The sequence below is a fragment of the Mangifera indica genome, unplaced genomic scaffold, assembly GCF_011075055.1.
Source record: "Mangifera indica cultivar Alphonso unplaced genomic scaffold, CATAS_Mindica_2.1 Un_0118, whole genome shotgun sequence".
NCBI lineage: Eukaryota > Viridiplantae > Streptophyta > Magnoliopsida > Sapindales > Anacardiaceae > Mangifera > Mangifera indica.
The window spans coordinates 29,835-43,142 of record NW_025401210.1 but is presented as its reverse complement, the minus strand read 5'-3'; the positions used below and the strand labels follow the sequence as shown (position 1 = coordinate 43,142).

General features: G+C 34.9%; 1 protein-coding gene across 1 annotated transcript; it reads right to left on the bottom strand.

Annotated features, from left to right (window-relative positions):
* Nucleotides 1-7,237: 7,237 nt before the first annotated feature.
* LOC123207925 (NAC domain-containing protein 41-like) lies at nt 7,238-9,777 on the bottom strand. The gene is made up of 3 exons (XM_044625427.1): nt 9,476-9,777; nt 8,855-9,108; nt 7,238-7,915 (listed from the first exon to the last, which is right to left on the bottom strand). Exons 1-3 carry the CDS (start codon nt 9,621-9,623, stop codon nt 7,487-7,489), a joined length of 831 nt encoding a protein of 276 aa, XP_044481362.1. The 5' UTR covers nt 9,624-9,777; the 3' UTR covers nt 7,238-7,486.
* Nucleotides 9,778-13,308: the final 3,531 nt, after the last annotated feature.

Genomic DNA, 13,308 nt, shown 5'->3' with positions numbered 1-13,308 from the left:
CGGTGAGAAACTTCCTTGCATGGGTCACCTCTCAAATACCCTAATCGAAATCCAAGGGAATTCATTCTAGGTGGAATTTTTCGTGATCGCCTTAGAGGGGTGCGATGTCTTGCTTGAAGCACAATGACTGACAACTCTTGGATCGATTATCTGGGATTTCACAAGGATGACGGTGGAATTTCAATGGCAAGGGCGAGTAGTGATTCTCACAAGTGAATGAACCCCAGTGCCCCGGGGATCGACCGATGCCACATGGAGAAGGAACTTTGATCCAATGGGGGGTGTGGGACCTTAATGTAGCTGATTATATGACAGTAAGATAGAGATGGAGAGGAAACAAAGAAAAAGACAACATTGATCTCTGGGACCAAGTGCAAACACTCAGGTTTGACCCAGATTTTTGAGTGATATTATCAAATTTTTCAGAAGCCCAAAGGCCTTCCCCTAGACTAGACCCGCAGTCATCAAATCAATTTAAAGCCAGGAAGTGGTCCTATCTCTGTGAGGCCCTACCGATACCCATATTGCCAAAAGAAAGAAATAGAAAAGTTGGGAGAAGAAATGCTAGAAAATGGGATAATCAAACCTAGCACTAGTCCATACTTATCCCCGGTACTATTGGTCAAAAAGAAGGATGGGTCCTGGTGATTTTGTATGGATTATAGAGCCCTCAATTTAGCTACTATCAAGGACAAGTTTCCCATACCGGTGATTGACAAACTACTGGACGAACTAGATGAAGCTAAATATTTTTCCAAACTAGACTTATGAGTTGGGTACCATCAGATACCGATGCATCCTGTAGATGTGGAAAAGACGACATTCCGCACATATGATGGGCACTATGAATTTTTGGTAATGTCTTTTGGACTCTCTAATGTGCTTTCCACTTTTCAAGCATTAATGAATGACATTTTTCGACCCTATTTGCAAAAATTTATCCTAGTATTTTTTGATGATATCTTGATATATAGCTCCACTTAGGAATCACATTTATAGCATTTACAAATAGTGTTCTCAATTTTAGCTGAGCAACAACTTTATGTCAAAAAGGAAAAATGTTGTTTTGGAACTATAGAAGTACAATATTTAGGACACATCATCAAGGAAGGAGAAGTAAGAATGGAACTAAGCAAAATTGCTACTATAGAAGACTGGCCCAAACCAATTCAGTTACTATACTATAGGGGTTCTTGAGGTTGACGGGGTACTATCGAAAATTTATCAAGGATTACGAAAAGATTGTATCACCATTAATTGATATGCTGAAAAAGAATAACTTCTAGTGGTCTTCTAAAGCCGAAAGTGTATTTTTGGAAATTAAAAAGGTGATGACATATGGATTGGTATTGGTTTTACCTGACTTCACTAAAACCTTTATTATCAAATGTGATGCCTCTAATTCTGGTGTGGGTGTAGTGCTTACTCAAGAAAAAAAACCAATAGCCTTCTTTAGCCAAGCTCTAAAAGGGAGGAATGCAACTTTATCCACCTATGATAAAGAAATGTTGGCACTAGTGCTTGCAGTACAGAAATGGCGACCCTACCTTCCAAGAAAGACATTTGTGGTTCATACCGACCACAAAAGTCTCAAATATTTGTGGAGCTAGAGAATCACCACCCTAGCTCAACAAAGGTGGCTTAGTAAACTCATGGGATACGACTTTTCCATTGAATACAAGCAAGGGAAAAAGAACTCGACAGTAGATGCTCTCTCCAGAAGGGAAGAACCAATACAAATGATGGCAATATCAGTGTTAGTCCCTATTTGGCTAGAAACCATTCAAGAAGAAAACAAAGCCATGTAGAGATGCAAAGATTGCATAAGTTATTCCAAGAAGGGGAATTGCTCAGACCATGGGCATGTAAGGATGAAATATTTTTTTACAAAGAACGGATTTACTTGCTACCCTCTTCTCCATTAACAACGGATGTCATTTAAGGTTTCCATTTCGTCACTCATGAAGGGCTACATAAAACTCTCCAATGCATAGATCCCAATTCTACTGGCAAGGAATGAAGAAACAGGTATTGGAAACCATCAAAGCATATGATATCTGTCAAAGGAATAAGAGAGAACAAGACGCACCATCCAAGCTTTTCTAACCATTGCCAACACCCACTATTGTATGGATTAAGGTTTCCATGGATTTCATCATCGGCTTTCCAAATTCTAGAGGTAAAACAATAATTATGGTAGTGGTGGATCACTTGTCTAAGATGGCACACTTCATTGCAATGGCAACACCAGTCACTGCAAATAATGATACCCAAGCATATTATGAGAATTTCCTCAAATTATACGGCATACCATAATCTATTATAAGTGATTGGGACCTCTTATTCACTAGTTCATTCTGGAAAGAATTGTTCTGGCTACAAAGGACAGAGTTTTGTTTCTCTTCATCATATCACCCGCAGACGAACGGACAAACGGAGGTAACAAACCGAACCCTTGAAATGTACTTCCACTGTTTTACAAGAAACCACCCACAATAATGGACCAGATGGCTACCCTGGGTAGAGTTTTGCTACAATACTAGTTGACACTCCTCCACTAGGTTTACACTGTTTGAGGTGGTTTATGGTCAACCCTTACCAGCCTTGACTTTCTATGAACTCAAAATGACAAAAGACGCTAATGTGGACTAAGAGCTACGACAGAAGGATTAAGTCTTACACCAATTACACTAGCAACTTACTAAAACCAAAGAAATAATGAAGGCAACATATGATCAAAGAAGGAAGGAACGTCACTTTGAAGAGATTGGGTCTACCTTAAACTACAACCGTACCGACAAAATTCATTGACTGGGGATCGACGACATAAATTATCCGTAAGATACTATGGCCCTTATAAGATCATTGAGCGTATCGGGCCAGTGGCCTACAAATTACTCTTACCTAAAAAAAGTAAAGTTCACCTGGTTGTGCATATTTCGTTAATCAAAAAGCAGCTCAAGAATCATGTCGTGGTGGAGGAGTCCTTGCCAGAGATCAACAACGACACAAACATGGATCAAGTTCCTTAATGGCCTTGTGGACAAGGCTCTTTTCAATGAAGGTGGAATGTTACGTGGCCAAGAATTTAGCACCTTTATTTTGTAGTTTTGACCTTTTCAAATTCTGTTATGTTATTGTTTTTTGTTGCGGCCATGATCTATGGCTATTTTCAGCATTTTTCCTATTTCGTAAGAGACGTGCACTAGAAGTGCAACGAGTGGTAGTTATTTAGTTATTTTCAGCTTTCCCAAAAATTGTATAAAAAGGAGAGATTAATGAAAAACAAGACACTGATCTTTCCATCAAAATATACTCTCCAATTGTTGAACTGTAACCTCCTTGAAAGCTTCTTCATGTCAGGAACCATTCCACGATGTGGTAGAGGCCGAGTGAGAGCTCTCTTGAACTACACACCTAACAGTTTACCTTAGACAAGTTCAAGCTCTTTAGAAGTTTGCTCAAAGTTGAATAGATGAGAGGCATTGAAGGTTTTTTCGCTGTTGTCAAGTGTCAAGATAGAGAATTGCGGTGACATGGCATATTATTAAGCAATTTGACCCGGCCAAACGACTATTTCCCACCCAAGGTTTAGCATTTTCTCAAAAGTCCCCCCTTTAACTATGGAAACACCAAACACCTAGCCATGGCCGGTTAGATTTAACCAAACCCTAACGGCTGAAAATTTTATCTCCTTTTGCCCCCCTAAACTTTAAAAACTGAAATTTTCCCCCCGCTTAAGTTTTAAAAAATGGTAGTTTCACCCTAGGGTTTGGTTTTGAAATCTCCGGCGACCTCTCCGGCTCCGTTGCCGACAGCCGCTCCCTCCCGAAGCAACCTCTCCTTCCGGCGATCTCTTTTCTCCCATTTGGAGGTCCGATCGGCGCCCAGAGACGTCGTGGGAGACGAAGACTTCGTCGGGAAGACGAAGTTCTTCGTCTTCCCAGACGAAGCCGACGCCGTCGTCCTCGTCTGGGAAGACGGTCGTCTTCCCAGAGGTCTTCTTCTGGGAAGACGATCGTCTTCCCAGACGAAGATGACGGCGTCGGCTTCGTCTGGGAAGACGAAGAACTTCGTCTTCCCGACGAAGTCTTCGTCTCCCACGGCGTCTCTGGGCACCGATCGGACCTCCAAATGGGAGAAAAGAGATCGCCGGAAGGAGAGGTTGCTTCGGGAGGGAGCGGCCGTCGGCAACGGAGCCGGAGAGGTCACCGGAGATTTCAAAACCAAACCCTAGGGTGAAACTGTGATTTTTTAAAACTTAGGGTGGGGGAAAATTTTAGTTTTTAAAGTTTAGGGAGGCAAAATTAGATTCAATTTTAGTTTATTTTTAATATTATAGCTAAAATGACGATTTTACCCCTACCACCGTTAGGGTTTGGTTAAATCTAACCGTCCATAGGTAGGTGTTTGGTGTTTCCATAGTTAAAGGGGGGACTTTTGAGAAAACGCTAAACCTTGGGTGGGAAATAGTCGTTTGGCCATTTGACCCTTTAATACAGTTAAGGAAAGGCCAAAAGACTATTTCCCACCCAAGTTTAGGTGCTATTTCAAAGTCACATTCATGGAGTTTGAAAAATCCGAAGTCTCACTCATGATGTAATTTTCATTAAAGTTTTCTATTAGAAATAGGGGTAAAATCGTTATTTTACTAATAATATTATAAGATTTTTTATATTTTCTCCCCTAACTTTTAAAAACTAACAACTTCACCCCTACCTAAAGTTTTCTAACTTTGAAAAATCATAATTTCTCCCTAAATTTTTTCTTCACCTTTTTGGCCACCATCTTCGATATCGATGACCTCCTCTCTTCACCTTAAATGGTTGGTCGACGCATGTAAATAAATTTGAAATGGATCTCTTCGTCAGAGATGAAGAGATTTGATGAGATCTAGGAGACATTTTAGATCTCTACATCAACAAAGAGATATGGAATCTCTTCGTTGTCGATGAAGAGATCTAGGTTTTAGATCTTTTTATCCCAGATCTTTTCATCAATGAAGAGATTTGGAATCTCTTGGCCACTAAAGAGATCTAGATCTCTTCGACCAAAAAGAGGCTTTGTCGTCGTCTTTTAGATCGCTAGAAAAAGCAATCGAAAGAGAAGAAGAAGAAAATTCTAAGGTTTTTTTTGGGGGGGGGGGGGAATGTGATTTTTTAAAGTTAAAAAACTTTAGGAGGGTGAAATGTTAGTTTTTCAAACTTAAGAGAGAAAAAATGTAATACATTTTATATTTTTTTAATATTATTAATAAAATAATGATTTTACCCCTATTTCTAACAGAAAATTTTAACTCCAATTGGTCAATGAGTGGAATTTCAAGTTTTTTAAACCTCGTTGGTGTGATTTCAAGATCGCACCTAAACTTGAGTGGGAAATAGTCCTTTGGCCTTAAGGAAATGAAGTGGCATGGCTATGGTCATTTCCCCTCTTTCTAGTTCAGTCAAGTATGAACATGTACACCCTAAGAATTCTAGTCAAGCAGAAAAAAGATGCAACCTTGAGGATTCTAGTCGAGTAGAAACAGGTGCGAACCCTGTTTATGTGTCAGTTGCTTATCGTCATGATATGCTTATTAAAGTTGTAATTAAATATGGGGATATTAATTAAAATCGGCAAAAATTTTTCCGTTTAAACCTTTTAGGCAAACGTACAACGGTTTTACCTTTATAAGCAAATTTACTTTTAATTCCAAAAACACCCTCCTGGCTTATTACGTTACCTTCAACAACTTCCGTATGTAGGGTATAAAGGGTTGTATAGGATGAGTAAGTGCGTACAAGGTGCATACAGGATGTGTGAGTGCGTAAAAAATATAAATATATATATATATGTAACTATATATTGTATTATTATATTTTTTAAATATTATATTTTATATATATATATAAAATAGGGTGCGTACGCACCCACACATCCTTTTTTTTTTATAGATATATATATATATATATATATATATATATATATATATATATTTCTTATGCACCCTGCATGCATCCACGTACCCTACACGCATCCACACACCTTGTATGCACCCTCCACGCACCCTGTACACACCCACATACCTTGTACGCATCTATGTACCCTGTATGCACTCAAGCACCTTGTACGCATCCTACGCTTACAGCATCAGTTAGCACTTATCATTCTTCTCATCTATGTTATTTTTTTCATTACCATCTGTATTTGAAATCTAAACAAAAATTTATCAATTTTTAAGTATGTTTTCTATCCTTAAAACGTGAATTAGTGATAGTTCGAATAAAAAATTATCAAATCTGTTAAGAAAATTTTAGGCGGTCGAGTATGATGTAAATCGCTGGGAGTGACGCAATAAGCTGAGAGAAGATATTTTTAGAATTAAGTAAATTTGTCTATAAAAGTAAAATTGTTGTATGTTTGCCTAAAAAGGTTTACACGAAATTTTTTTTACCAATTTTAATTAATATCCCTGTGTCATTTGCACAAACTAATAGGAGGGAAAAATTAACAAAGAGGGTTCAAGTGTGTGAGCCTTGATTAAGCGAAATTCTTTCCAAAACTCTATAATACTTTCTCTTGCATACTGAATTTATTTTGTTGCCTCTCAAAGTGGATGTGAGTAACAAATCAAATAGTCAAATCTCTATAAATTTCTTACGTCAATTTCTTTTATTAGTTTTAATTCTATTTGCTACTCTTTCATATCTTCATATATAGGAATTATTTTGAACTAGTAAGAAACTACAACACCACCCAAGTTTCAAATCAAACACCTTGGCAATTGTTGGGACCAAAATTGAACTTCAACAATGGTAATCTAGCGTAAACTAGAGATAATTTGGCCAAAATAGGCACCAAAGACGAGATCTATAGTTTCATGACACAATAAAAATTAAATTCGGTCTCTTGATGAAAATAAAATGTTAATCAGTATCATTAAAAGTCAAACTTAATCTTTTAATGCGGTTATTATTTAACAAGAAAGGAGAGAGAAGATGGAGGAAATTCGAAACAAACAGTAGGAAAGAAGGGAAAAGTTTTCTCAGGTTTTATAGAAAATGTCAAAACTACCCTTACTAAGAAGTGAAAATATCAAGCTTACCCACCTTATTAACTTCAACGTGAAAACTGTGTGAAATAGAGGTTAGCTATGTGATAAAGTAACCTACAGGGGTTTATGAAATAACCCCTCTTAATTAGAAGGATTATCCAACTAGCAAAATTAATTTGAACGAGCCTGTCAAAGCAATGATTGTGACTGCAAAAATAAAAATAAAAATTATAATTTTGTATTTTACACAGACCAAAGCTATACGCCCATCTAGTCTACAAGCGTATGTCACAACATTTAATTTTTATACAATTTTTCTTCACATAAATACATATACATTCAGAGAAACAACATTGAACCCAAAAAAAAAAAAAAATTAAGATCAAAGCATGAATCAATCCAAATATCAGATTTTCTTTATGGATAGAGAAAAACCTTTGAAAACTATAGCTAGTATTGCCAAGACCAGAGGCTAAGAGATAATTGGTCAGATGAATCTGCAGGTTGGTGAAGTTGACCATCAATGAAACTTTGATCATATGAAGCTTTTGAGTGCTCTGCTTGTTTCCCATCAATCACTTCCTGTAACATATTTTGTTTTAAATAAAGTTCATACATGTTGTCTAGCTGCAAGAGTTGAGATTGCAGCTGTTCTTCACCAACAAAACCATACTGATCATGAATCTCCATAGAATCAGTGGCTGCACAATGAGCTTTTTGTAATTGGTGATGCTGTTCATCAGTTACAAAATCCTTGGGTATGCCCATTATTGAACTGCTTGCTTCAAAATTACTTGATTTGTAGCATTTTCTGTTGTTCTTTATCTCCTTTTGCACACTCGGCTTCCCCTTATATTTTATCTTGCAAAGTCTCCAATCCTGGAAAACGTTAAAAACAGAAGTATTGGTATCAATAATAAAGAGGGCATATTAATCAAAATCATGGATAACCTTAATAAACCTATTTTCTAGGCAAATTTTAATACACTTGAAATGAGAAATATTTCTAATGAAAGAAATAACAAAATAACACGCCTAATTTAAACAGAAAATCAACTAAATAGCAAAATCTCATTAATAAGCGAAGAACCATACATCAAAGGTTTTTATCCTCTCCACATTAAAAGCCGTGTTACCCATAGTTGCTTTAACCGTACCACATCAGATAAAAATGTTAAAAATGTGATATGAAATAAAATTAATATTGTATGTTTTCTCTCTAATTAATACTAAGAAAAAGAACAAAAGTATTTGTTATAGCAAGATCATAATTCAAAATAGGCATGTGGAGGAGAGTGATATTACCTTATAATATTGTTAATAAAACTATATGTACTAAGCATTGAGTACCCATATAATGTGTCATTATATGATTGAATAATTTTAAATTAATTAAAAAATAATATTCAATCATATAATAATATATTATCTAAGTACTTAATTGAATATTCAAAATAAAATGTATCTAAAATTACTCAATATTGATGCGGTATTATTAATATTTACTAAGTGATATTGTACAATATTTCATTATGTATTCCACATGTCCATCAAATAAAATTGTACATGTATACTAATTTTCAAAATTATTTTTATGAAGGTTTTTAGGAACATAAATTAAATGATAAAAATATATAACATAATGTTTATGGAAAACACACACGTATATATAAGCCATCATCATATCTAAGATTTTTTTTTTTTTTCATCCAATTACAATAGTCTGCAAATTCATATAAACAATGTTATACGTGCTTATTTCTTCATCTGAAAATCACATAAATATAATGGAAAAATGAGGCATAAAAGAATGCAAACCGTTGTGTTGGAGTCAAGGCTATATTCATGCATAATCCAATTAGTCTTCAAAGCTTTGTTTCGCTTTCTGTCATCATCAGCATATCTGTGAAATGTTAAAGGCCTCTTGTAACCCACCGCACCTTTATTCTCATAAATTGTTTTAACATGGCCGGTAGCTCTCCACCATCCTCGACCTGAAACTTCTCGCGAATCATTTTCCCTTATGCAATAGCAATATCTTTCGTTGTTAAGCACCGCCACCGTATGGTCCCCTATCAACATAAAATCAAAAGATTAGCCCAGAAATAATGGAACATACGAAAGCAATACATACAAATTTCAACAAAATTACCATCTTAAATAAGCTAGGTGTGCAGATAAACAACTTACTTGAATCATAAAATGACTCAACAAAAAGTAAAGAAAAGAAACTATTTGTTGGGAAAGTGAGTTTTCGAACCCTTAAGTTTTTTGGAGGATAATAGAGCGCAGGATGTGGAGGATAGAGTTGAATTAACCCCCCAAGCAAGACAAAAAAAAAAAACCCTAAACCCTAATTATGAGGATAAATATATAAACTATACCACATAATTAGAAGGATAATTAATTAAGACAGTAAAATAAGAAAGCTTAACAGACATTGAAGATCTTCAGGATCAAACTCATAAACATTTCTTTCAAAAATGAAATTTCCATGGAGAGGCATTTCCTGTCCATAAACTTTCCTTTGAAGAATTTGGATGAGCTCTTCATCAGTGGGATTGAACCTGAACCCTGTTGGCAACATGGTGAGGATTAAGTAAATTTCCAAAAATGCTCTGGAGTTGTGTTTTTTTAAGGAGATCTAGAAGAGGGAGGATCTAGGACCCTTTGTATTTTTCTTTATCGATGAAGAGTCAAGAAAATAATGTTAATTATGTCTCTTGTTACTTTTGATTATATGGAAGATCTGTGGCTTCTTTTGCATCCAGAAGATAATAATTTTATGATGGCAAAACCATGTACTATTCATTAATCCAAGCATTTAAAAGGTGCCAATAGTTAAGTATGTTTATCTTGAATTTTTTTATATCTTGGCCCAATTAATTCACAATCAAATCATATCTCTTTATAGTGTTAGAGATAATTAATTAAGATAATTAAAGACTCAAAGTTGGAGAGACCAGTATTAAGGAACTTATAATTCTAATTTTTGAATGTGTTAATTAATATTTATTAATAATTCAATTTGTCACAATGATAATTAAGGTTGAAGGTCACAGAACCCCATTTCGGTCCCTATATTTACCCTGATTAAAGCAATTATTGATGATTTTATGGGATGTTAACATATAGCAAAAATGTTTTAACTTAGTTTGAGTTTGGTAGTTAGGTTTCAAAATATAAAAATGGCCTCTATTTCTATTTGTTTTCTCCACAACACAACCCCCGCCGTACCCTGCCCCACCCCCGCCACCCCCCTCACTCCCCCCTCAAACACCGCCCCCACCCCCCCTCAAGAAAAATTTGTAAATAAGCTTTTTCCTTTTTCCTTACACGAATGATTTATATATATTTTTTCTTTAAACGAATATTTGTACATTGTATCTTATACGTGTAGTGTTAATGTCGTGTTAAATTTTTCTTAGAAGAATCAAGTTCTTCCAAATTATTGAATATAAAATACATTAATTGATATATATTTTCCCTAAAGAATTTTATATATCTATTTTTCTTATCCAAAACTTTATCATACTTGCTCGCACTTTCCGACATAAATCACATGCAAACTCTAAAAATAAAATGATGAATGGAAGCTTAAAGTCAACTAGCCTAAAATAGTCAACTACCTTTTTTTCCATCCAGAAATGTCATTTGATAAATCAATTTATCATTGAAGAAAGATAAATGAGACAAATGAATATCACTTGTCATACTTATCGAATTCAAATGAAAAAAAAAAGTTCAAAACAAGAATTAGGGCGGTTTTGGATTACTGGAAATTTGAATCAAATCTCTCACACAAAAATTCTAAAGTCAAAAGAAAAAAAAAAGTAATTTCATAATGTATATGTATTATACAAGTTTTTTTAATGAAAGTATTTTAAGATTTCTTACTTGTTTTATGAAATATAAAGTTTTTCATATCACTGCAGACCTTCTATACATGAATTCTCTAGTTTCACTATAAAGGGATACATAGAGAACACCAAATTGGAAAGACTCTGTCACCAACTACTGCCTTTGGAAATTACAAGTAGTTTTTGCAATAGGAGCTCATGATCTTGAAAAACATATCTATCCAACTGAATCCTTTCCATCATATCCACTTTGGTGAATCAGATTCCAATTCTGGTAAGATCAAGAAACCTAATCCTTATTATCGTCATTGAAAAAAATTGACACTTCAATACCAACATATGGATAATTACATCAGTCTACCTTTCCTAGATCAGATTCTAAAACTACCCAGGCACTTGAGTTTGTTCGTTTTTTACATATGCGGTCCATCTCCTATTACATCCATTGAAGGATTCAAATATAATATTCACTTTGTAAATGATTATAACGGATTCATCTGGATCTTTCATCTAAAATCAAAAGTAGAGCTAAGCAAACCTTTTAAACCTTTATTATTCTGGTAGAAAGACAATTTGACTCCAAACTTAAGTGTTTGCAAACAGACATGGGTGGAGAACATAAGAATTTTTGTACCCTATTTGAACAAACTAGGTATATTTTTTCAGACATCATTGTCCACATACCCATGGAAAAGCCGAAAACATAGACAATATTGTAGAAATTGGTCTTACTTTGCTCGCACAAGTTGGTTTACTATTGAAACATTAGACCTTTGTTTATTGATTGATAGACTATCATCTCCAGTGTTAGATTTTATTTCTCCTTTCCAAGTCTTGTTTAAGAAACTTCCAAATTATTTTGCTCTAAATTAAAAGTCTTTGGTTGTGCAACTTTTTTCCTATATATAAACTCTCACCTGTAACACTTGATATTACTAAGCCCTCATTAACTTCACATGCATATTGATCCATTAGTGACTACACACATTGATTCACTCTTGTTTAGACCTTCCCTTTCTATTGTTGACTCAGTTTTTTACTTGTTCAAACCCACACTGTTACCTTCCATATAACCCTTACCATTGGATCTTTCTTCCACACCTTCCCCAATATTGACAAAAACCTCAAAACCATCTCTCTTTATCCTTACCTAATATATCATCTTCATCTTTTCAAAACATTCACCTTATGATTACTAGATAAAAAGCAACAAACCATTCCACACTGTTAGCTAGTTACACGTCCAATACAAAAGGCAGAGCCAACCACCATAGCTAAGGCCTTTTTTATCCTAATTGGAAAGCTACAATACATGCTGACACTGAGTATGCTTTTCTTTTAGCCAACAAAACCTAGTCCTCGGTACTCAAGACATCGGGTCTGAATGTGGTAGATTGCAAGTGGGATTCTGGAGTGACCGAAATACAATCTTGATGAGTCACTGCAAAGATACAAGGCTAGATTATTTGCAAAAGGTTTTCAGCAAACCACTAGAGTGGACTATTTTGCGAATTTTAGCCTTGTTCTTACGGTTTCAACTATAAGAGTTATTCTCAGCCTTTGATTATTCTATGGATGGGACATCAAGCAAATATTTATTAATAATGTTTTTCTTAATGGAGACTTTAAGGAACAAGTTTTTCTATGAGTCAGCCTAAAAGGTTTCTCTCTGATCAAATTGCTAAATCTCCTATTCATTCTAATCAGCTCATTGAGTCCTTTGTTTTGTCTCTCCCTGCTGTCAACCGTTGCAATGTCAGTGAAGAGGAACTCATAGGCTTTATAGCTGATGTTTTAGAATCAGAGTTTGATCCAGTAATTTTCCGTGTCCTGTAAAAAATATATTCTCCATCAACAACATAAGTTTAGCTTAGACTAAATTCATTCTTCAAAAGTATGAACAAAGGATGAATAAGAATATAGTATATTCATTTTACTTAGACGAAGGCACAACAAATTATCCTCACAAGTTAGGAATTTTCCGCAAGAAATATGTTCCTTTAGAAGTTTGTTGTGTTGTGATTGTTGTTACATTATATACCAGTAGATTGTGTGTTATAATGGTAGTATACTAACAGTTGTCTGTTCTTATGGTATTATAATATATGAACCAACAGTTCTTTTTCATTATCATTTTTGTAAATTAGATTATTTTGCAATAATATAATTTGAGAGAGGATGTTGAGAATGAAAAATCAGGAATTTTTTTAATTAGAGGGTTGCACTTTGGAGGAATTAAATTATGTTAAAATTAACCACACAAGGTACAAATCAGAGAAGCTTCATAAATTGACAATGAAAAATCAGTTTTATCAAAATGCACCGTATTGATAAAACTCTTAGTGTTATAACAAAAAGGAGTCTCCTCTTCTCTTCTCGACTCCAATTTCATTTTCTCTCAAAGAAGGAAAT